The sequence below is a fragment of the Phaethon aethereus genome, assembly GCF_964289735.1.
Source record: "Phaethon aethereus genome assembly, chromosome: 3".
NCBI lineage: Eukaryota > Metazoa > Chordata > Aves > Phaethontiformes > Phaethontidae > Phaethon > Phaethon aethereus.
Genome location: NC_138576.1, coordinates 57,537,936 through 57,562,447, shown reverse-complemented (window position 1 = coordinate 57,562,447; position 24,512 = coordinate 57,537,936). Strand labels below are relative to the sequence as shown.

The 24,512-nt window shown below is 40.1% G+C and overlaps 1 protein-coding gene across 1 annotated transcript in view; it reads left to right on the top strand.

Annotated features, from left to right (window-relative positions):
• The window catches only part of MAN1A1 (mannosidase alpha class 1A member 1), a gene marked incomplete at both ends in the record, with an annotated part of 150,414 nt that overhangs the window by 73,013 nt on the left and 52,889 nt on the right, over positions 1-24,512 (top strand). The window contains one exon of the mRNA XM_081998198.1: positions 14,321-14,415. Coding sequence (XP_081854324.1) covers positions 14,321-14,415 — 95 coding nt within the window. The remainder of the gene's footprint in view (positions 1-14,320; positions 14,416-24,512) is intronic.

Genomic DNA, 24,512 nt, shown 5'->3' with positions numbered 1-24,512 from the left:
CTTCAGTCAGAGCACTTGTTTCTGACTGAAGAATTGGAAATGTCTGCTTGCCTCCTTATATTTTAGTCACTTTAGTTTTATGGCTTGTCCAGTAAGAGAAATAGCCTTACAGTAAGCAGAAAGGAATTGAATTAGTCTGCCTGATGATTTAACTTACAACATAAAAGCAGCTTCTTAAATCATAGTTCTTTTCTCCTGAAGCCTCCTGTTTGGCTTACATAAAAAGAACTACAATAGACTTCACATTTCTTATATTTAATTTAAGGAAAATACACAAGCACTTTATTTAGGCTCATTTTGGATGTGCCCATTATTCATCAGACAATTCAGTGACTATTGTCTTTCAGAGAAATCTCAAACATAAGAAAGCAAACAATGAGTTAAGAAACCATCATCTTCTTTTCCTGCTACACAAAAGAAGTTTTTTCTTCTTACTTTACTTATACAGAAAGCCAGCTAGGCTAGATGGTGTGTCAGAGGTCTTGTGGAGGAAGGAACCTGCAGAGTATGCTAAATTTTAACATGTTCCTCTCCCCTGAAAAATAACTTGTTAGGAATACATCACCAGTGACCTGCTAGTGCCACAATACTCACCTGTCATGGAGTCAAGCTAAGCTGTTTACACAGTTGCAAATCCAAGCTGAATTTACCCAAACGGCACCTTCTCCATCCCGTTGTTTTCAATGGAGTTTACCAAAGCAAATGAAAGAATTAGTTTCTACAGTGTTAGCAGTTGTGCCAGTTATCGACATTTACTTGTAATCTGAGAAACCATGGAACATTAGGGCTGGAACAGATAAAACTCTTGGTTCCTTTTCCATGTATGTAAAAGTGAAACAGAAGTAGTCTGTAGCTGCTGGTGGCAGGGAAAGATCAATGAGAGAGTTTTATGATCAAATGTCTTGTTCCTAAGTGAACCATGCTGTAAATCTAACAGAGTGACAGTTGGCACTGTCTTTGTTCCTGTGATCATTTTACTTTTTAAGGTATTTATGATGTTTCCAGTATCTGAGATCACAAAATCTGGAAATGCTTGTGTCAGCTTCAATCCTAGTATAAGGATTAAAAGAAGCGCTTTACTGTTTAAACATGGGAAAGCCTTAATACACAACATTTAATTTTCAGCAAGTACTCATTCTATTTGATATATGTTTAAAGAGTAGAAGAAACACTGTAAAAGAGTAGTTTTAATTTTATTCTTCTTGTAGCCATGAACACATCAAATCAATTGTCAGTGGAATTGCCCGTGCACGAAGAGGAACAGAGGATCTCTGGTGAAGGACACTAGAGTAAACTTTAATGCAAATGAGTCTCCTTAAGCTTTTTGTGTTTAATGAAGACTGTGTAAAGCCTGCAACTGTCTAATTCTGTGCCCAATGTCATAACTTGTTTTTAAAACTTTGGTATTCAAACTTGTCAGTTTGGATTCTCATTCCTGTTTTGTGCCTTGCCCCAATCCTTTTGTCACCTGTGTTGCATGTAGTTCACTAGTTATTAGTCCTTCTTACTGTTGTTGTTATTATTATTGGTTTACAGCTTGCTCCTTTCTAAAGCAAGTCACTAATACCTTACAAGAGGAGACTCTTCTTGATAAATAGCTTGTTCCAGTGTCTACTGAAACTATAGCTTGGGCAAAAGTCTCTTAGAACTATACACTGCCCTGTATATAACCTAATGCTATGCCACAGTATATGTATCACGTTTCTATATAACTTTCAGCAGAAACTGAAACATGTGAGGTTCTCTCTGAATATCAGGAAACGCGTTTTTACTGTGGGGGTGACCAAGCACAGCACAGGCTGCCCATAGAGGTTGTGGAGTCTCCTTCCTTGAAGATACTCAAAAGCCATCTGGATACATTCCTAGGCAGCTGGCTCTCAGTGGCCCTGCTTGAGCGGGGGGGGGGGGGTGGACCAAATGACCTCCAGAGGTCCTTTTCAATCTCAACCATTCTGTTTATTCTACAAACTTCCATTCACAGCTTCTTGAAAACACGGGTCCTTGGCCATCTGGAGCTCTTCGCATGAAAACAACAGGGAAAAGGAAAACTTTCCTTTCTTAGGGCCACGGCACTACCACTGCAGACCCACAACAATTGCTCTACAGCAACAGAAGCAATTCTCTCCAGAAGAAACAAACCCTGAACTGGCTGGAGAAGAGCTGCTCTGTGCTACCTGGTCTGAGGACATTATCAGTATAAATTTTAACCATTTGAGGACTGGCCTCTGAGTGATATAAATACCTGACTTAAAATACCTGTGATGGTGTCAGACTGAGACTATGTGGTGATTCAGGAAGGCTGCCTTGTTGAGGGAGACCAGAGCAAAAAGACAGAGTAGTTATTTTTTTCCATTGGCTCGGCAAGCTGACCAGGTTTGCACTGCAGGTATCTGTTTGCTAGTGGCCAATTCAAGGAAGATGGCAGAATATGGGAGATCCTGAGCCTCGGACCATTTTGTCCAAGAACACTTTTGATTCCAACTGTTGAGAGACATTTTATTAAGCTATTATTCTGATGTTGGAGTAAAATATTAAAGTGAGTAAATGACATTAGAAAAAAATAAGCAGAAGAACAATTAAAGTAGGCATACTTGGTATCCTGTTCACATTGTTATACTTGTATATTTGATAAGCATCATTTAAAACTAGTTGAAGATGTCCCTGCTCATTGCAGGGGGGTTGGACTAGATGGCCTTTAAAGGTCCCTTCCAACCCAAACTATTCTATGATTCTATGAAAACTCTTTCCATTAACAGCTGGAGCATATTTAGAAGTATCATGTAACACTGGCTGAAACAAACAGCTCTCCTTTTGCTGTTAACATTAGAAAGCAAATAGAATATCCTTTATATACGCAGAGTGATTTTAGCCTTTTCTGTGCCTGCCACCATGGCCTAGGAGCGTACTTTAGAGTGAAGGCATCACTCTAAATCACTTAATGATATCGGAATTAAAAGATACAGTCAAATTTACAAGGCCAAGAATGCATCTTCTGTTAGCAATTTATGCTACATTAAGGATGTAATTATTGATTCACCATGAAAAGTTTATTAGGCTCCTCCACCCCACCCCCTGCTTTCACACAGATGGTGTTGCAAATCACCTCTCAACGGTCACCTGCTTGAAAAGAGACTTTCATATGCAAAGTGCTATTCTTTGTTTAGCTGTGATAGCTTGCAAGATGTAAAATGAGGCAGCACTTGGGCTGGGTACACAAGATTAAATAAAAAGAAAATTAGGAAGCAGATGCTTGTGGCTTAACGGAGGAATTGTGCTAAAAGATACTCTTCGTTACTGGTGGATATGAGTAATTTTACTACGGCAGCTGTTTCCTTAATCAGGAAGAATACAAACCTCTAAGCTGACATCCAGATGTTTTCTGTATTGCTTCACAATATAATGAGTTTCCATTGTATATGCCATATTTTTAATAATTTCTATTTACTTACATCCAATATATTTTAAATACATGTATCATCTTCCTTAACTGTAGACGACCTGAGCACAAAATACGTGACAGATTTTGTGCTCTTGACATCCTTGCCTGGTGTTAGAATATGAGTTGCTTCTAGGACTGACAGCATCTCTCACCAGCATTCAAGCATTTGAATGTTGGACTTCTGCAGGCTTGGGGGGGGGGGGGGCGTGTCTTGGGAAGGAGCTTTTTAACAATGATCCATTTTAATGATGTTTTCTAATGTCTGTTCATCCTTCGGTTGTGCAGTTGTATGGTGCCTCTTACAGTGCTGCTTGTTGTTCAGAGCAGGACATAGCATAGTGTTAATACATATATAGTGGGTTAATATAGTGTTCCAGTTGTGTGCATATCGGGTGAAAACAGAGATTTAAAACTTCTGCGAGCTCTTAGGTGTGGGCTCAGTCCTCCGTCATAGGCTGCTGACAGCTGTAATGCCTGCTAGCTTGCCAGCTGCCCTTGCTAGGAGGACACGTTTTATTTGACTGAAGACCTGGGATTCCAGGCTTTCTATTGCTGGCAGGATGCAAGACTGGCATCCCAAATCTTTGACACTGATTTACTGACACTAAGCTGTTTCAAAATTTATTTATCCGGGGTGATGTGGGATTTCAGAATCTTAAGCTTTGAGCGCAGCTTTTGTAGGCGTGAGTAACCCATGCTTTGGCCCTCGGGAGCCAGCTGCCATTGCGCAGTTGATATGCACATATGGAGCAAGCCCAACTCATTACTCATTGTGCATGCTGGGTAGTGCACCTTTTGAAAAATTAAGGCTGCCCTGAGTTTGGGGTGAGGAATTCCCAAAGGCTTTTATACCTAATAATTCCTTTTATTACAGGCAATCATTAAAGTTTGTTTATTACATTCATCACCACTTTTTCTTGAATTATCACAACAGAGATGTTATTAAATGGTCAGGTCATGAGCTTTCCAGGTACTAAAGGGTTGTAGCTAAGCTTTTAATTGTGCAAGTATACATAAGCTTTGAAAAAACTAATGCTTTCTTGACAGTAGTTGGTAAATTAGTAGTATCTTTTTCTCTTGTGATCTAAAAGTTCTTCCTGTTAAATAGTTCTTGGAGTTTATGTCTTTGTAAGCAATCTTAAATACACATGAATAGCACAAAAGGAAATAACTAAAAATAAGGGGAACAAACTCTTCCTTTATGATCTTTTAATTCTGCAGTTATTTAGCAATTCCTTCCTTCATTCCAATTTTAAAGTGCAAGTCACATGTATAACTGTACATATTTTGTTGTTTTATGGCTTGCCTTCTTTCTGACAGTTTGTACCATTTATTACTGGCCTTCCTAAAATAAGATTTTCAAACACAATATATCTACTTAGAAATTCTTTAGTAAAAAACAACTGAAGTAATTACATGTGTTAGCTACGGCTGATAACTTGAGGGGTTTTGTGCTTGTTGCTATGAACATTTGGATTAAATCTGGAAATCTCTCACTAATCCAGTTACTTCCATTTGATTAAGTTCTCTACAGTCTTTTCTACAGGGGGGAACTCTTCATGATACTGTATGACTTCTTTGGTACAATAATCAGCTAGAAAAGAAAACAAATTTTCTTGCCATCAGTGAAACCATAACAAAAAAGTCTAATTGAATAAAAGAAGGGATTTTTTTTTTCCAAAATGTAATCTGATTTTCGTAATAAGCATCTTTTTAAAGTGGATTTGCTTCTATGAGCTGGTGCCCAGCATCTTGGAGTATTCTGTAAAGGGCAGTACAAATCTAAAAGCTTACCCGTGTTTGTTATTTCCTCAAGTTGTGAAAAAGGCACATACTGCTCTAGCAGTTTGCAGGTGAGATAAGAGTTCTTGCTTACAGATACCGCAAGCTGCCTGAATCTCTCCAGTCTGGAGAGATTACTACCCTATGTCTGTTTCAGCCTGAGACTGGGATAGAAAGTCCTTTTTTACTACAAGATCTATATTTTCCAGGCTCTTTCCACTGAAAATCATTTGCCTTTTAGCATGTTCCAGCCTAGCACTGCATGATGGTAGACACTGAGCAGGATTGTGGGAATGGCTGCAGATTGTCATTATTTTTAAATTAAACATTCCTCCTGCTTTATACAGCTGTCATATTGTTTATATATGGGAGGGAGAGATTTGTATGAAAATTAGTGCTGCTTTGAGAATTTTAATGACAGGAGCAGCTGAGATTATTTACCAAACTAAGTTTTTTTGTGTGTTTTTTTTTAAATTTAGTCCTTTTCCTGAGGTTTCTGATCTCCCTTAACTCCGAGTTGCCCCTGCGCTGTGCTGTGTGACAGCTTAACTTGTGCTCCCTCTGCCAACATCCCCATGGGAGAGAAACCCGAGATTAACGTTCTGCTAAGGGGTGACTTGTTTAAATTCTCAATAAAATAAAATGCTGCTCTGTCCAGTCAATATTCTCATGTGTAGGTGTGACAAACTATGCTTTGTAAAGGAGCTAAAGCACGCTTTGTGTCCTTCACGGTACTTTTACAGAATTGGTGCCAATTTAAACTTCCAGCACATAGTCAGCTCTTCGGTGTCCAGGCTGACTACGCCTGGGACGCCCGTGTTGGTGGGCTTGGCCTGGGCAGTACAGGCAGCACGCGATGCTGTACGGGGTGTTCAGTGCAGAAGCACCCCTTTGCCTCTGCAGGGAGACTTCCCGCGTCCAGCCAAGCTTCTCGGCTCCGGGTTGGTGCAGCGCCGGAGAGCCAGTCTGGGGACTGCAGAGAGGCTTATTAGCCCTGAGCAAAGTAGCACAGACGGGCAGAGGTGCTTGGGGTCTGACGCTGTGCTTAGGAACCAGAAAGCCTTCCTGAAACTCAGGGTGCTGAAGAGCATGACGCTGGCTCGGGCGTGAGCGCGGCCAGTCGTGCTGATTAGCTCTGGCTTGTCTTTGACCGCGGGAGGTGTAGCCTCAAGCGGAGCCGCTCGTTTTTGACACGCTGTCCCCTTCTGTACCCCGTTAGGAGGGGTGGGTGCAGCCCTGGGAGGGAGGTGGGCTCGTACTTTGGTGTGGCGTTTCACATTGTGCTCTGCTCAGCCCCAGCAGCGCCAGGGCTGGCCCAGAGCTCGCAGGTTGCTCTTGGACACAGACTGCTTCCTGGGGAAAATGCTCAAAATGTGCTCTTGGCACTTCTGGATCCGGACGTACAATAAATACAGATACAGCTGTGAAGTCCGAAAAGAAGTCCATTGGGCTCCTTCTGCTGGTACTGGTTACCCCACTGGCATGACTCATTGCAACGCTTGTTTCCAGAAACGTTACTAGCTGTCTCCCCACCTTGTAGCACAGATAATTCATAACTGACTTGGCTCAGTCAGGAGTAAGCGAGGACTGACTGAAATTAAACTCAAAAAACCACCTGCTAGTCTCAAGATGACAGTAATTGTAAACCCAATAATTGCTGCTGAATTAATGCCGGCAGCTGGGTAGCTTACCCAGGTGTCATGAACACTGAAAATAGGTTGTAGGAAATGGTTTCAAATAATATGAAACTAAAGTGTTGTGTCACTTGGTATTGGAGATAGTAGAATTCAGCTTATGCTATTTCAAGTGTTCTGTTTTTTCGGGTGGCGCACCATGATTTTTGTAGCATTTCTGATCTTTCCTTGTAAAAATGAAAAAAATGCAAACATAGCAAAAAGTCCTGGATTGTCTTTCAGGGAAGAAGGAATTGGAACAAGTTCTTCTGAGTTCTCTTTCGTTAGCAGATCGCTTTAAACCTAAATCAACATTTGTTAACGCTGAAAGGATTTCTATTCAGTGTTCTGAAGACCAACAAAGTGGCCTGTCCCTGTTCATTTTTCTGCTCTTGTTTCCTGCTTTTGCACTGAAATATTCGTTCCATACCCTACTGGGAAAGGCAGTCAGGCACAGGAAAGAAAGCAATAAATCTTACTTAGTGGCTTGTCAGTTTCTGTCTGTAAATATAAAACAAAAATGAAAAATGCTTAATTTGACAGAATTTAAAATGTGGAGAAAATGTCTTTGTCAATTGAAAAAAAAATTTAAAAATCGCAGTGTTTCCTTCAGTGTTAAAATTTAAATTCTGGTTTATCTTGTATGTAGGACTTTTTAAGGCAGAATTCTGGCTGTTCTTTAATTTACGATTATTGTACCAACTTATGCTCTTTTTTAATTAGCTGTGCTTCATATGCAATTCTAAGATATTTCTTTGTTTCCTGTGTTTTCTTTTCTTCCTGATTAGCAACAGCAATTAAATTTATGATGAGCTAATCTAACATTTTCAAAGGGGTTTGTTATTCCAGCCAGAGGGAACGTCTTTGTTTATCCAGAGGAGATAACCTTCTCGTACTGTAATGAAAGCCAGTGCTCGCCAGATGACAGCTCTGGTTCTAGCCCAGCGGTTGCATTTTTGCAGGCAGATCCTCATTTCTCTGCGGGAGCACTATTTTCCCTAATAAGATTTGATAATGAACACAAGAGTCTGCAAAATCTGATTGATTGTGGGATTGGGTCTTCTAACATGAGCAATGCAGTTCTGGATGTAATACTTCTTAATAATCTCTTATAAAGAAACCAACTTATTCTCTAAGGCCAGGAAAAAAATAATCACAAAACACACTTTTGATAGTTGCATGCCACAAGGTTGTGTAGAGAATGTATCTGGGTTAAATTAAGTGGGTATTTGGAAAACTTGGTTCATTACATTCACAAATTCTTTTTCATCCAAAGTTTGTGTCCTAATTCACATCCAAAACCTCTACATTTGCATCAGCAGAACCAAAAAAACCCCCACACCCAAACTGCTTTTCTAGGCAAGAGGGCCTCGCTGAATTAAGGTCACATTTGAGAGAAATAAGGAAATTTTTATTAGAAAAACAATTACTGTAGGAAAAGTGCTGATGGAAGTGATTTACTGTATATGTAAATGTGGTTACTTTCCATACGTTTTTCAGTAATAGTGCTAGGAGTCCTGCTAGGATGAAAGATGCAGCTTACAGTTCCTGAGAAAGTGGATGACTTTTGGAATTGGGAATCACAATGTGCATAGGTACGGTGCTGTGCAAAAGCATACCTCCCAGCAGCTTGTGCAGTGGTTGTGTGGTAGGGGAGGTTCCCAAGTTAGTTTGTTCTCTATTATGAAGACCAAATATGTGTATATGCATTTAAAAAATAATTAAGAACATCTAATGGAGTGAGAAAATAATGTTTTGCTCCCTGGTTTGGTATGTGCATTGCCAGTGGAATGACCAGACGCTAATAGGAAAGCTGAGTGTGTGCAGCAGTGAGGTGGATTTCTTGTTTACGTATTACCGCTTACTCAAATGCTGTTCAAAGAATTGCTGGCTTGGAGTAATGGTGATGGCTTGGAGTGACTTCTGTGTTTGTAAGGCACTTGAGATTGGTAACTCAAAGGGCAACAAAGGTGCTGCTTTACTGAGCATTGAGCTTATTTTAACTAACAATTTACAACCTGCTAATATGAACAGAATATTATATATATATAGAGAGATATATAAAATATCTCAGTAGAAAATGTAGTAACTCTATCTTCTGTATAATGTATTATATGACTACAGTAAGTATCTAATTTGCTTTACTGCTAATTTTAATTATGAGTAGGACTGCAGTGTGAAGGAGTCTGTGTACTTACTCTATGGAGGAGTCCTCACGTAGGACCTTCACACAGTGAGAATCGGTATCGTACCAGTTTGAGAGATCTTACATAAACCTTTAAAAAAAAGTTAATAATGCTTTGAATTATTATTAAAATAATAAAGAAGGATTATCTCACATCCAAAATCTGTCTTCTGGCAAAAATTAGGTTGGAGAGAAATGCTCGAGAAAGCATTTAATATCCTACATAGCTATAGTATTACGCACTGATCATGTACTTCTGACTGGTTTCAATTATCGTTTTCTTTCCTGAATCACAGTGCTTCACTTGGAATAATTTTCTTTGTGGTAGTATAGTGTCTAGCTGAGTTAAATGCCAGTGCAATTTTTAGTGGTTTGGTTGCTTTTTAAAGGTAACCATAGTCCCTTCCTCTGAATTCTCAATTTAAAAGAAGGGATTGATGATAGTGTGGCTTACTCATTGCATCGCCTGATGAAGGGATACCTGGTATGTCAGGTAAATAACTCCACAGTCCCTCTTGCTCAAAAAGTATGCAGTCTAGATATGGTAGAGCAGTGGAGCAAGTCATGGAGGTCTTGGGGAGTGGTTTGTAGACTTTTGGACTTGTAGGTAAATATTTAAACCACGAGAACTAATTGTGGGGTGAAGGGTGGGTGCAGGCCTGGGACTGTGACAGCTTCTGCCAGGTCTGATCCGGTTGGAGTTCTTCGTGTAGGTAAGCCTTCGTTACTGCTGGCTGAGCGTCCCCGAGGAGAGTCCAGCAAAAGTCCTCAAGCCTCTCAAGATAACTACTGGGATGGGAAATTTTACTGTAGATCTTTTTCTTTGTAATATACGATGTCTCTAGTTTTTGTGCTCTGTCATTTCTGCCTTTACTGTGTGCATCTCCGTAACGGCTGTCACACTTGTTGCTTACCAAAAATGACTTCACTGAGTGATAGTGGGGAGAAATTAGGGCTTGGCAAAGTTCATATCAGCAACAGATATTAAGTAGAAGTTTCTATTGTTTATTTATTTTTATAATTAAAAAAAAAATCTAACCCTATACAATATGTATTTCTTGTCCAATGTTGGAAGTTTCTGCAAAAGAAAAACATGGTGAACATTGTGGATGATGTGCAATAATTACAACACTCACTTTTCTTATTATTACTTTTTAACTGTTAAAGCTGCAAATTGAAAAATAAAGTGGTTCCTGTATTTATCTTCAACCTTTTAGCCTTGCTGAAAGAGCTTATGTGAGGTTGCTATTTATTGTGTTCAGTCATTCAGAATGTTGCTGTATTCTTGTCATTCTTGCCCATACTGTTCTACTCTAATAGATAGTGATTTAGCAGTCAGTTGTTCAGCTGTGTTAAACTAACCCTAGAGATAAAAATGGTTGATGTCCAGAGGTGACTTTCTTTTTCAACTTGGGAACGGGAAGGGAACTCACTAGCATGCATTAGTAATAACATCTTGAAATTCTCTTGTAAACAAGAAGAGCATCTTCACCTCAAGACTTGTTACAAAATTGTACGATGGTGTAAAAATAATTTTTCAATTCTCTTTTCCTAGTTACCTACTAGGAAAATTGTTTACTACATTGGAAGAGGTGCATTCTGGACAAGAAGGAAGTTAGAATTCACAGAATCACAGAATCACTAGGTTGGAAAGGACCTTCAAGATCATCAAGTCCAACCATTAATCCAGCGCCACCATGTCCCCTAAACCATGTCCCGAAGCGCCACATCCACACGTTTTTTGAACACTTCCAGAGATAGCAACTCCACCACCTCCTGGGAAGCCTGTTCCAATGCCTGACCACTCTCTCAGTGAAGAAATTTTTCCTAATATCCGATCTAAACCTCCCCTGGCGCAACTTGAGGCCATTTCCTCTCATTCTATCACTAGTTACTTGGGAGAAGAGACCAACACCCTTGTCGCCACAACCCCCTTTCAGGTAGTTGTAGAGAGCGATAAGGTCTCCCCTCAGCCTCCTCTTCTTCAGACTGAACAACCCCAGTTCCCTCAGCCGCTCCTCATAAGACTTGTGCTCCAGACCCCTCACCAGCTTCGTTGTCCTTCTCTGGACACGCTCCAGCACCTCAACATCCTTCTTGTAGTGAGGGGCCCAAAACTGAACACAGGATTCAAGGTGCGGCCTCACCAGTGCTGACTACAGGGGCACAATCACTTGCCTACTCCTGCTGGCCACTCTAGTTCTGATACAGGCCAAGATGTTGTTGGCCTTCTTGGCCACCTGGGCACACTGCCGGCTCATGTTCAGCCGGCTGTCAACCAGCACCCCCAGGTCCCTTTCCGCTGGGCTGCTCTCCAGCCGCTCCTCCCCAAGCCTGTAGCTTTGCATGGGGTTGTTGTGGCCGAAGTGCAGGACCCTGCACTTGACCTTATTAAACCTCATACAGTTGGCCTCTGCCCATCGATCCAGCTTGTCCAGATCCCTCTGCAGAGCCCTCCTACCCTCCTGGCTTCACTGTGTGTTCTAATGTTGGTGTTCAGAGCACTGTCCTTATCAGGAGTGAATTATATTTTCCTTGCATATCCATATGTGGAATGATATTTGCTTATTGCTTTGTATCAGATGTGCTTATTTTTTGATAACCATTATTTTGGACATTTCCATGAAGTAGGCAATTTTATTTTGAAAGAAATCGGGTTATTAATTTATAACAGAAATACGATAGAATTGAAAAAATATGTGAGTATTGGTAGAAATATTTGAAAGCAAAGTGTTATCGCTGTACATCAAATCTTTAATTAGGGTACTAAAATGTTACATTTTTGTCCAGAAGCAGTTATTGTAACAGACCTCTTTCTGAGCTTGCATGCAATCTTTTTAACGATTAAGGATTAATACGGCTTGCAAGGTACAGCAGTTACTGAGCCTTGCTGCCGCGGCTATGATTAAACACGTATATGCTTTTTGAAAGGGAGATATACTCTTGTCCTTAAATATACTTCTAAAAAGAGTATGTATGGCACCTCTAACCAGATTCCATAAAATAAAATACCTAGCCCCTTTACATATGGCAAAAGATAGGGTTTTATGCTGTGCAGCAGATGCTTCTACAGGAATTCGGGGTCCCTGTGTGCCCATTGCTTGGGAGGGTCATCATAACCGCCCTCCTGTTAATACTGCAGTGTTTCAGGGCAGAGATGCTAAGCTAAGCTGAGGAGTCGATCGCAGCATATGTTGTGAAAGGCTGAGGAGGCCTCTCTTGTGCTGAAAGAGCAAAGCATGGGTTTGGGTTCAACAGACCAAGGTGAAAAAATGTGGCTGCGTCGAGTAACGAGGGGAAAGCTTGTGTGCTCCTGGTGGGGTCACTGTCCCATGCTCCTCTCAAGGAACTCTACTAAGAGGTAACCGTGTTCTGCACCAACTGTTTCTGAGTGTCCCTTCAGGTTTTAACCCTTGGGGAGACCAAATTATGTGCTGGATCAAGATCACAAATCCGTAACTGATTCCACACAATCAGTAAACTGGGAAGTCAGAAGTAACATGGATTATGAAGGGATTTCCAAGCGAATTGCTTTCCCTGCTGCCTTGCTTCAAGTTTCTCCCAGCGCTCATGTGCAGTCCACTCAAAAGAGTTTTCTGACTCCAGTGATAATTTGGCTTCAAATTACTTAACTTCTCTCAAAATATCTTGTATTGTAATTCTAAATTTTGGATAGTTGCCACAGAAATCTTGAGATCTGTGTCATATGAAGAGACTGTGGGGTAGTCTGGAGTTTCTTTATGGAAACGTGATTATCCCAGAGCTTAATATTCTCTCCTGATCATGTATTTTTCAGTAACAAAAACCTTTGCTCAAAGTGGCTTTTAGAAAGTGGGATTTTGTAAATTTTTTTTTTTTTATTTCTGTGGAAAGAAATTTCTTCATTATCTGGTTTTGACCAGAAAATGTCTTTATTTATGTATTCACATAATCATATATACATTTTTTTCTTTCTCTGAAAATTTGCTGTACTGTACTTGGCTACACTGTGAGATGCATCAGATGTACAAGTTGAATTTTAATACATAAATAAATAAAAATTCATCATAAATATGTCTGAGGGGGAAAAATGAATTGAAGGGAGTCATTATTAGAAAGAGAGAACAATGAAGGTGACTTTGCTATTTTGGCTACTACACTTGGGATAATCCCTTTCAGTGTTGCACAAGGATCCCAGTGTAATTCCAAGCAAATAGGCCTTGAACATCCACATATTGAAATCACTAAAGAGGTTTCTATATTTACGTTGGAACAATATTGCTTCTAATTAAAAACTCTCTTACTAGAGCACCCGGTGCTCAAAGAGTCAGGTTAACATAACCTGAGCTGAGCTGGCAGTTGAAGGAGAGAAAAATTGCTCTTTGTTGTAGCTTTCTAACTAGGCACTGGTTTACTCTGGATATAAAAGTTCCTGATGTTAAATTGTTTGTCATTCTTGTGGGTATATGTTAAGCATTTGGGGTTTTCTACTTCCTGTTTTTAAGATGAAAGCTGAAACTCTTTAGATGCTAAAGATCATTTAAGTCTTGGTTATCTGTAGGGAAATAGTCCAATTTTTTTTATTTATCGTGGCATTGATACCATCTGGGTAAAAACCAGCTGAGTCCATGAAGACTGTGGTGCTGCAAAAACACAGTTTTTCTTTTTTTGGGGTCGTTGGGTGTGTTTTTGCCGCAGACTGCCTGTGCAGCACATTCACAGTACGGCAGGTACACGGCGATCCAGCCCGGGTTCCCAGGGCACGCTGAGCCCCGTTCACCAACCTGGCGCAGAGCAAAGGCGGCGTTTCTGCGGCTGCATCCCCGCTGCTCCGGGAGGAGGTGCTGCTCGAGGCAGGGAGCTGCCTGCGAGCCAGCCTGGATCCAGCAGCATGCCTGGCTAGCGGCCCCCTTCCCCAAGCCCAGCACGCCTGGGCAGGCACGGCGGGGAGCACGCGAGGAGCTTTGCGCGGACCAGAGCGGGTCTGGCTGCACTGATGACTCTGGCTTGATGCTGGTCATGCCAGACGCAGATCGTCTGGGCATCGTTACCGGGTGACCTTGCTGTGTGAGTTCTTCTGTTACAGTGTGTCATGGAAAACGAGTTGTGCTGCTTCATTCCTTTGACGTCACTCTAAAAAAGCAGGGATGCCTCATTGTGCTGCGATGACTTGTACCATATGCTCAATAACGGTATTATCTAAATTAATTTAGTGGGAGCAGCAATGCATTTTCCAACTTTTTGTTTCTTCTTAACTTCCAGGTTTTCCGAAAGAAGGCGGTAGAGCTTGGAGAGAAATTGCTACCTGCTTTCAACACTCCTACTGGGATACCTTGGGCGTTGCTTAATATTAAGAGGTAAAACAACTGGAACGTATAAAAAAGTTATGTAGAAACATCTTCACCACAGAACTATTACAACTGCTGCACAGTTTCTGTCTTTTCAGCTAGGTAAAAGTTGAAGTAAGATCCTTGGTTCTACAGTTTACGTTAGGAAATTTAAGTATACATTGTGCGTACAAGAATGCATATAGAAATATATGTATTCACCTCAAAGTAAGGTGAACAAGGCAGCTTTTTTGTCACTTAGTATGTTGCTCATCGCTTTTCCTGAAGTCCTCTATTGTTTTTAGTGTTGTTATAAGTAGGGTAGGAGCAAAAGGACATGTGCTACTCTGAAAAGGTAAGGTTTCTAGCCACTATGTACTCTTATTTTCACCTGATCTCAAAAGTAGTATCAGCATGTCCTTCAGTAGCATATCAAGAAAGAAGAGTAATACCTGCCACAACTGACTCGCTGTTTTGCACCCTCTCCCAAGGAGTGGTTTTGCTTTGGCCAGTTGTGCTTTGAAGGCAGTTGCGTGTTTGCTGTAGGAGATGCACGCTCTCCTGATGTCACTCTGGCCTTCAGTATCTGACTCCAGACCTTAGAGTCAGCAGTTGCTGAATTGTCAGCAATTCCTTGGTCTGCCCCTCAGACCTGCTAGCACTGTTGCTGGTAATGAAAATGTTGTTTTGCACTGCCTGGGGAAGAATATTGGAAGTTACACCTGTGGGGTATATTTGTATATTCATAAGGACACATCAGCTTTCTTCATACTGCAGATAAACCCCAGCACCACCTGTCACAAGAAAGTGAATCAAGGAGCATTTCACATGTGCATACGTTGGTGTTGTGTTGTGGGTTTTTTTGCCAGCATCTTCCCCTGCTTTCTGCTTGAGCTGTGTTTATGGGTATGCCTTTTCCCGAGTGGGACGTACACTGGCGCGCTTGCTTGCTTGCTTGGCTGTGTTTGCTTCAGGCTTCCCAGCAAACTGCCCAGAGCCAGTCCTACAGAAACCCCCAGTATGTCGGTTCAGACAGGCTTATCTTCCACCTTCCTTTCACAGAGAAGTGAGGCAGGAGGCAAAAAGCACATCTGTGTGCAGGAGCAGGAGGGACTTAGTGCCTCCTGAGCTTTCTCCTTGTTGAAGCGGCTGATTAATTGCTGCCTGGTGATGGTCCTTGGGCTTTGACTGGTTACTTGCATGCATGCTAACGCTTTCTTCTCAGCAGACTTTAGTGAGTTCTGCACAAGTTCAATAGCACAATGGCTTGAGGTTTGTTTCCTGTTTGTTTTTAAGCTGTTAGAAAAACTCGTGAGTATGAAACCCTAGCATCTGTTCATAATTGCAGTACAACAGTACCTTATTCTACATAGTATACGTAAATATATTCAAGGGATTTAGGCTAAAAATTTGTCTTATATGTAGTCCTTATCTAAATCTCTGCTTATCTACTAAATATATCAATGTTTTTTTGCAAATAGTTCAAATTCTGTGGTAGGTCTTTATGGTTTTGTTCCTAACTTCTCACAACAACTGCCATGGTGCACTACTAATGTCAGCCACAAACACTACAAGATGGTGATGCAAAAGGGATTAATTTCCTATCTTGCACCAAAGTGGAAGAGGATTTCTGCCAAGGTAACTTCCTTTGCTGTGGCAGAAAAAGTTACATTAAATACAAGGTTCTTGTTTTTTTCATTCTGAATCCTTGTGCATCTGTCTAGATTTGACCTTCAATAGATGACTCTTCCATAATACTGTGCGTAAACAAATATGCTGTCATCCAGGCTTAGGAAATGCTAAGCCACTGAAGCCTGCATATATTACAGATCTAATATGCCTCATTTCTGATTAGTATTTTATTTGATTTTATTTTGATTTGTGCTTCAAATTGGAGGACACTCACAATAGATTGTGGGTGTCAGTGGTTATTTTTAAATTACTATTTTTGGATAAACAGATGAGCTGGATATTTGTTTCACTTTGCAAATGTTCTTCACAAAATAGTTTGTTTTCTCTGCTCGTCCTGTATCATCATAGCCAGACTTCCTCTCTCCTTGGGTGCCTCTGTGTGTAAACATCTAGATGTGCTTTTGTCTGAGCATGTCCTTACATACCAAAGGCATACACCTGAAGTCTTGTACACTTTGTCTTCTCCATCGTTTTTCTTCATACTGCTGCTTTCCTCATGACTTAATGACCACGGGACACTTATTGTCTTATTTCTGGAACCCTAATTATCAAATATATTAAAACATTCACTGTACTATTCTTCAGCTAAAATTATTAGTCAATTCTTGAGTGTGTTTGCTTGTGAAATTTTGTCTCAAGTACAGTTTAAGTACTTAGATTGATAGTTTGTACTGGGATTTCCTTTTCTTTCTTTCTAAATGTTTCAGTTTCATTTCTGTATTTCTGATGTTCTTGATACTGCTATGTATCTTCAGTTCATCTTCAGCATCTGTTTTTCACTTCTGCTTATACTGCCAAATTTGACATTCCTTTTACAGCTCACTTGCTTATTTGAGTAACCAGTGTTGTGTAGCACTTGTTGACTATTCTGGGGTACAAACGTTGGTACAAAGACAGGCTGCAGGGGGGGAAATGTGTATAAAGCAGTGGTGGCTTGACAGACAAGTTTGAATCTTCTTTTGGGAATAAGGAGCACAAGCTGGCAAAGCCACTTTGTATTTATGTACTTTCTTGCCTATTTATTTTCCTCCCTCACCCAAATACTTTGTTTAGATATTTCATCTTCAGTACTTCTAAAACAGCAACTAGAACAGCTTAAAATACCACTAGTTCATGATCCTTTATTTTTCGTCTCAGTAAGCCTTGGCAATCTGGCTTCTACAAGCTAAAATTTTCATTTTGCTTTCTCTCTAAAAACTTCAAGTTATAACTGAGCAATCAGATTTCTTGTGTATTTCTGTAAAATGCCTCTCAGATTTAGAGAAATAAAAAAACCTGATATAACTTTTTTACTGAGTTAAGTAATCTTAAAAAATATCCAGCTTGCATCATGTTCACAGGATCAAGTCACATTTTTAATGTGTCTATTTATTTTTTACGCCTTGTAACTATTAAAAAGGAAGCTGTATGAGGCTTGTGTTTATGGGATGACACCCAGCTGTGAAATACAGAGAAGAAGCAGGATTGTTGTTAGTCTGTTGGATCAATCAGGAATAAACTTCTGAGTATAAGATCCTGTACAATATTTTTTCCCTTTTGGTTGGAAATTGTCTCCTTATGTCACTTTTTCCTCCTTTGAAAGCAGACTTGTATCTTTTTTAGTCACTATTCTTTCCAATAAGACCACATTACTACTTTCTAATAAGCAACCCAGAAGCTTCTGGGTTTTCTTTATATGAAAGAATCTATTTTCCATAAAATGTTTGTGCTCTATACATTGACCAGTTGAATAGTTTTTAAGGTTATTTATTATTCCTTGTGTCCTACTACATAGCAATACTGTTAGACATTAAGGTGCCTGGCTTTTTATGAAGAATCAATGTATCATATAAACTTTAAGTGCATCTGAAACTTTGAAAAATAGTTACGCCTTACCTTAATGAAAAAGTTTTTGACTGGCCTAAATAATATTTTTATTTCTGAAAACAGAACAAACTGGAAATGGTTTTTTTGGATGTCCAGCCTGTTTGCAAATGTTGTTGTGGCTAAGGAGGATACTGTGCTTGTTCCACTGGCACAGTGACAGAAGTAAATAATGTAAGCATTTACGGATGTAGGGACCACAGGAAGTTCTGTATAGGTGGAAAAGCTACGAGTGGGTGGAGTGGGTCAGAGCAGGGAAGGTTAACAGAAGTCAAAAAGGATGCGTTTGAAATAAATTTGATTAATTTGTATTAAAATCAAACCACAGGGAGTGATAAGATATACTTGACATAAACATAAAATGTTTACTGTGTCGGATGTCAGCATACGATTTTTTGCCTTTTATGCTTCAGCATTGATTATACATAAACGGTGGACCTGAGTAGAATTCAATATTACATATTCTATGAAATGAGTTAGCAGAGGGCTTGCTAAATTATTCGAACAAAGTAGTTAACTGATTTGTAGTTAACTGAGTATGGAAGTGACAAAACTGCAATATTTATGCTATTGGGATGTTGTCAGCATGATTTGAAAGCAAGGTCGTCTTTTTTTTTTTTTAATTATGTTTTTTTAAAATTATGACATTTTGTACAGAATATTTAAATTATGCCACAGGCCTTTCCAGGCCTCAAAGCGTTTAAGGTTTGGACAAAAGTTTCTTGGAGCTACTGAGCCCTTGGAACCACTGCATGAATTCAGAACAAGAAGATACACCCACAGTGCAGCTTCAAAAACAACCTTTTTTCGCTCGCTTTACTTGGAAAAAAAGAAATAAACAAGGAAAAATATGCCCATCATTTTTTATTTTGAATGCTTTAGGTTTTATCACCAGCTAGGATTCCTGTTCCATGACGGTCACACAGAGTAGGTTGGCTCCCGCCCACCAGCCTGGTTTGCCCAACAGAGCCTGGTGGCTTTTGCAAGGGATTTTATGTTAAAATGCCACAGTGACACAGGCACAGGTTTTGTTCCCTTCTGGGGCACACACTCTGATATTTCAGAGTACTGGCAATATTTTAGGTTGTGGGCATTTAAAGGAACTTACCTGTCAGGAACTTCTGCCTAGGAGGAAATGTGGCTGATAAACCAACCACTGAGGTATCAAATGTTGGTCTTCTTGAAAATATTTTGAAGATTCAAAGTAATACTCCGTTTCAAAACATGTTTAAGGTCTCATGTACCTAAATCACTTGAGGAATAGATGGCCTTCAAAATGTCTTTGGTGTCCTACCTCATTAGAAGAACTCTAATATTCTTAAGAAAAGATGTAAATCTTCGGGTATAACAGAATGGTTCTCTTTGAGTTCTGGGACGACTTCTAAAACAGCATAATCAATGCACTTAAGAGGATATTCCTTTATCATTTGTACAGGAATCTTAAAGCACTGGGAAAGTTTGAAAATGTAAAGAAAGTGTCCAAACACAGAAATTCTGTAAATGTTTTTGGACAGCTTAGTTCCTTCACTTACGCTATCAGAAATGCGTGAAACATGAATGTTGCATTATTTTGCAAATTTTCCTAAGCATCAACTGTATGATATCACTTTCTTTACAAGAATTAGTGATTCATGATTTTACTTGTTCTAGTGACTCAGCAAGCACTCATTGTCATTGTAGGACCATGCAGAAGATGTGCTTAGATGGAATCTTTAATATTAACCCTTCTATCTAATTTGGGCATAATTTTAGAGGAAGGAAACAAAACTACCTTAGAAGAAAAAGCTAAAAGTAGTTGTCCTGGTTTCAGCCAGGGTAGAGTTAATTTTCTTCATAGAAGCTAGCGTGAGGCTATGTTTTGGATTTGGGATGAGAAACTGTTGATAAGGTGCTGATGTTTTGAGTTGTTGCTAAGTACTCAAGGACAGTCCAGCTTCTCATACTGGCCTGCAGCGAGCAGGCTGGGGGTGCACGGGAAGCTGGGAGGGGACACAGCTGGGACAGCTGACCCAGGCTGGCCAAAGAGATATTCCATACCATATAACGTCATGCTCAGTATATAAAGCTGGGACAAAGAAGAAGGAAGGGGTGGAGGGACGTTCGGAGTTATGGCGTCTGTCTTCCCAAGAAACCATTACGCGTGACGGAGCCCTGCTTCCCTGGAGATGGCTGAACACCTGCCTGCCCATGGGGAGTGGTGAACAAATTCCTTGTTTTGCTTCGCTTGCGTGCACGGCTTTTGCTTTACTTATTAAACTGTCTTTATCTCAAACCATGAGTTTCCTCACTTTTACTCTTCCGATTCTCTCCCCCATCCCACCGTGGGGGAGTGAGCGAGCGGCTGCGTGGTGCGTAGTTGCCGGCTGGGGCTAAACCACGACAGTAGTCTAGTTTGCATGCTTAATAAAGCTTTTGTGTGTGTATGGTTTTGGCAAATGTTCCACTGATGTCATAAATTAAAGTGGTGATAGTAACATAAAGGATTTTGATATTGAGGCCAACTGAAACCAGACTTTGTCCTTCAGGCACTTGGATCACAGTGTGTATTTGCATTAGCACTGGATGCAAAGAGACAAATTCTAGCTGAACTTTACCGATCTAAAAATTATTTGTCTGGTGTTAAATGTATGTTTTGGGATAGAATGATTTGCCTTCTAGAGATACAGGCCTCTTTCCACTGACTAAAGAAGACCATAGGCAAATAATTGAAAGAACCGACTTTTTGAATTGAGGAAATGAATTCCATCCTAATTTATAAGTAACTAGTGACAAGGATGATTTCAGCAAAGGGTGCATCTTTTCAGCACTGCCATTTTGGGTGCTGGTTAATTGGCTGATTCATTGCATGATTCATAAACAACTTTACATTTCTTGAGTCAGTACTGGATGCAAAATAAACTTGAAAAAATAGTTTTGTGTTTGGGGCATTTTGATATCACAATGTTATATGCCATCTGATTAGCAATTTCAGTCTTTTAGAACATCACAGTAAGCAAATTACTTGCCATGTCTTTGCCTTTTTTGAAATGAGTAACCTGTTCTGCATTGCATGACTAGTGTTTTATATTCAACAATCAAATGAACTATATTTCATTTAAAAAGAACAAAGAGCTTTCCTTTTTTCCTTTGAGTTTCTACAAATAATTCTTCCAGGGTCACACATAAAATAAAAAAAAAATGGTCTGAGAGTGTTATTAAAATTAGGATTTTCTGATTGTAGGTATCAGTACACATGAGTGCAGTTTTCAGGATAGATATTTTTGACTTGTGGTGGTGTCTGATTTGCCATTGAGAAATGCAAAAAATCTCTTCATAAAAATATTAGAAAAATTCCATGAGATAGTTCAAGGAACATATCTGTTGGGGGGGGAAGAACCAAGAAAAATATTATTTTGGTGATAGCCCATAATGTTAAGCTGTATTATTCAAACAGCCGCTTTAATTCGATGTTGTAATGCTGAATTTGTGTGGGAGGCTGCCCTCTGGCAATAACACAGGAAGGGTTTGGGACCTATTGTTGCTACTGCAGAATATCTCTCTCTGTTCAAGTGCTTTCTTTATAGCCAAAGAAAAGCGATTCTGGTCCCAAATTCTAAGTTCAAACACTCTTTCCCCCCAGTTTCTTAGTGCACTGTAATGTGAGTATAAGTTCTTACAAGTTTGTAATTATCATACTGCTTGTCTGTAAAACCCTGTGTCAGTATTAGTAATGCGATTCCTCGGCATAAACCGTATGACTGCAAACACTTCATAGATCTCTGTGGTGATAACAATAGGTAGCGTCCTTTTATAAAACAAAACAAACCTTCCGCCAGACAATCTCGCAGAAGCCAGCTGGTTACAGGAGGGCCTCAGTCTTCACTTCATGGGTTTTGCCCCCCTCCACAGCAGACGCTTTCTTCACAGTATCAAAACCTTCCCCAGCTATCACAAATTTTTGTCTCGATGGCTTAGAAAGAATGGGAAATGGCTTTTTTTTGCATGTTGATTATAAAGAAGATAGGAAAGTTTTCTGCGCTGGGAAGCTGGGGGGAACTTGAGTCGGGATAAGCAGGTTGCAGTGTTCTGTGTTTTGCCCTAGAAGCATCCAGGAGTAGGAAGTTCATCCCGGTCACCCATGTTCTGTACCAACAGGTGGCAAGTACCAACCAGGTACTTGAAATTTTCTACTAGTCTGGTTGTAAATTAACCAGGCCCTCGTTGAAACACAGTGACATAGGGTGGATGGTGATGAGTGTGCGAAAGTTGCATCAGATCCTCAGTTTGCTTCCTGATAGTTAAAACTGCTCGTGCTCCCCAAAGTAATCGCCTGCCAGATTTTGAAATTGCATTTATTGAAAGTAGGATTTTATAAATCAGTATATAGATGTTGGTGTTGCTTGTGTTCCTGCTTTAGCTGGATAACGGCTGCTCTCACCTCAATATTGCCAGATAATCAGGAGTTACTTGTATGGCGTACTTTCCCACTGCCGAGGTCATGCAAGGGAACCCTTAGAACTGCATTGCCAAACATATTTGAGAGTTGGAGCTGTACGTACAGATGCGCAGGATGGGGCTCGGTTCACGAGACACGTTCGTACGTTTTACCAGCGCAGCAGGAACCAGCTCCCGTTAGTCATGAGGGAGCCAGGCACTGCGAAGGAGCCGGAGGAGCGGTTGTCCTGCCCCGAAATAAATGCCCAGTCTCTGGCCTGCTGAGTGGCCCTTCCTTGACGGTATTGACTGTGCTGGGAACTCTGAGACCTGAGTGTAGGCACATTAATCTTTGCACTGGATAAAGATCATTTCCCTTTCAATTGCTTGTATCGTGTATGTCCTAATTTTAATCTGTATCCAGTAAATGATAATTTATAATAGACAAAACGTGACTGTTGGAAGAGGCTTCCTTCAGAGGGAAGGAAATCAACTGATACAGACTTCAGGTTTCATTAAATAAATAAAATGAGCACAGGCACTTCTCAGTCACTTCCACCACAATTCAAGTCACCTTGGGGAAATAGGTCATCTAAAAATGATAGTTGTGTTAGAATTGTTTCAACTAAGAATTTTTTAACTGACAAATTGTAAAGGCACGTACGAGTTATTAATTTTGTCTATTTGATACAATGTGTGCACATTTTCTCCTTTCTAATTAGGGAACTCTTTAAATGACCATGAGAAGGGGAGAGGAGGCACTTACAAACTGTTTTGCTTGTGTATTTTAGCAGAATTACTTTAATACTTCTACTTGGCTAAATTCTCCGATTGAGCAGGTCATTCTTAAAAATAAATTTCAAAATGGAAAGGTATGTGGTCTGTTTTGGTGTGGGGGGGGCATGTTTGGTTTGTTTGTTTGGGGTTTTTTTTCCCCTAGTCTGGTTTAAGCATCTTTATGATGTGGTGGATAATAAGGATTGAGAACTACCAAGCGCTATACTTTGACTGTCTAACGTGTTAGCATAATGGCATAAAATAGGTTATCTTTTTCTCTAGAAATCAGTCTGCTATATCAGAATAATGAGAACATTCATGCAGATTGATTTTTATCTTTAGATTTTAAAGAAATTGAAGTTTATTATTTGTTAATTATTCAGTTATTCTTAGCATTTGTTGAGACTTGTGGAGTTTCCTTTCTTTTCAGGAATCTTAAAATGATGGAAGGATTATTGTCTTCCTTGCTTGCGTAACTGCTGATGATTAGTTGGATTTTCTCAGGTTTATAACCAGCTTCATACACCCAGCTGAATACAGAACACATCCTTGTTTTTATATAATAATTTCAGCATTAAATACAGGTACCGGTAGTTCTGTGCTTGTTACTTTGGTTATCTTAGTGTTAGTCAATGTCATGGCACTGGTTTTGGTTGGAAAACAGCTACATCGTTTCTCGTAGTGTCTTCAGCATCCAGGCCTTATCTGAATCCTTAATCTAAATTGCAAGTTTTTATTACAAGCTTCTGGGATCATCCAGTGCCTTTTAGTTGTATGTTTTCTGTAAATCGAGAACTATTGCAATCCATCTTTGATCCTGTTCCAATTTCTGTATTTTCTAACCCTCCTACTCCTTTTCCATGCTTGCTGCCCTCTTCTAATCCATTTTTATTTTGGAGGAGAAGCACACCAGTGGTGATTTCAGCTCTGATGGAAGTTTTTTCTACTGATTCTGCCCTTGCCCCCACATCTTCCATAAGAGGAATCTGAATCCTGGATGAATCATGTTTTCCAGATCTATGGGCTGCTTCTCTGAGTCTTTTTTCAGATGTTTCAGTTTCATAACTTGTGAAAATTAATGTTTGGGAACTGTGCAGGGTATTGTCCCACGTATGTCTTCTGAGACTTATGGCTGACTGTTTTTCAGCCCTTCCCTCCCTCTCCTCCCTTCCCTCTCATCCCTCCCTCCCTCCGACTTCTTTTTGAGATTGCCTAGTTGATTTGCTTCTCTGCAGTACCCAAAATGTGGATATGCTAGAGAGAACCCAATACGCTAGAGTTCTACCTTAAGATAAGATGCTTTATGGAAGGGTTGATCCATAAATCCTCCTTCTCCTATTGTACTGTCATGTAATACATTGTTCCTTAAGGTCTTGAACGTA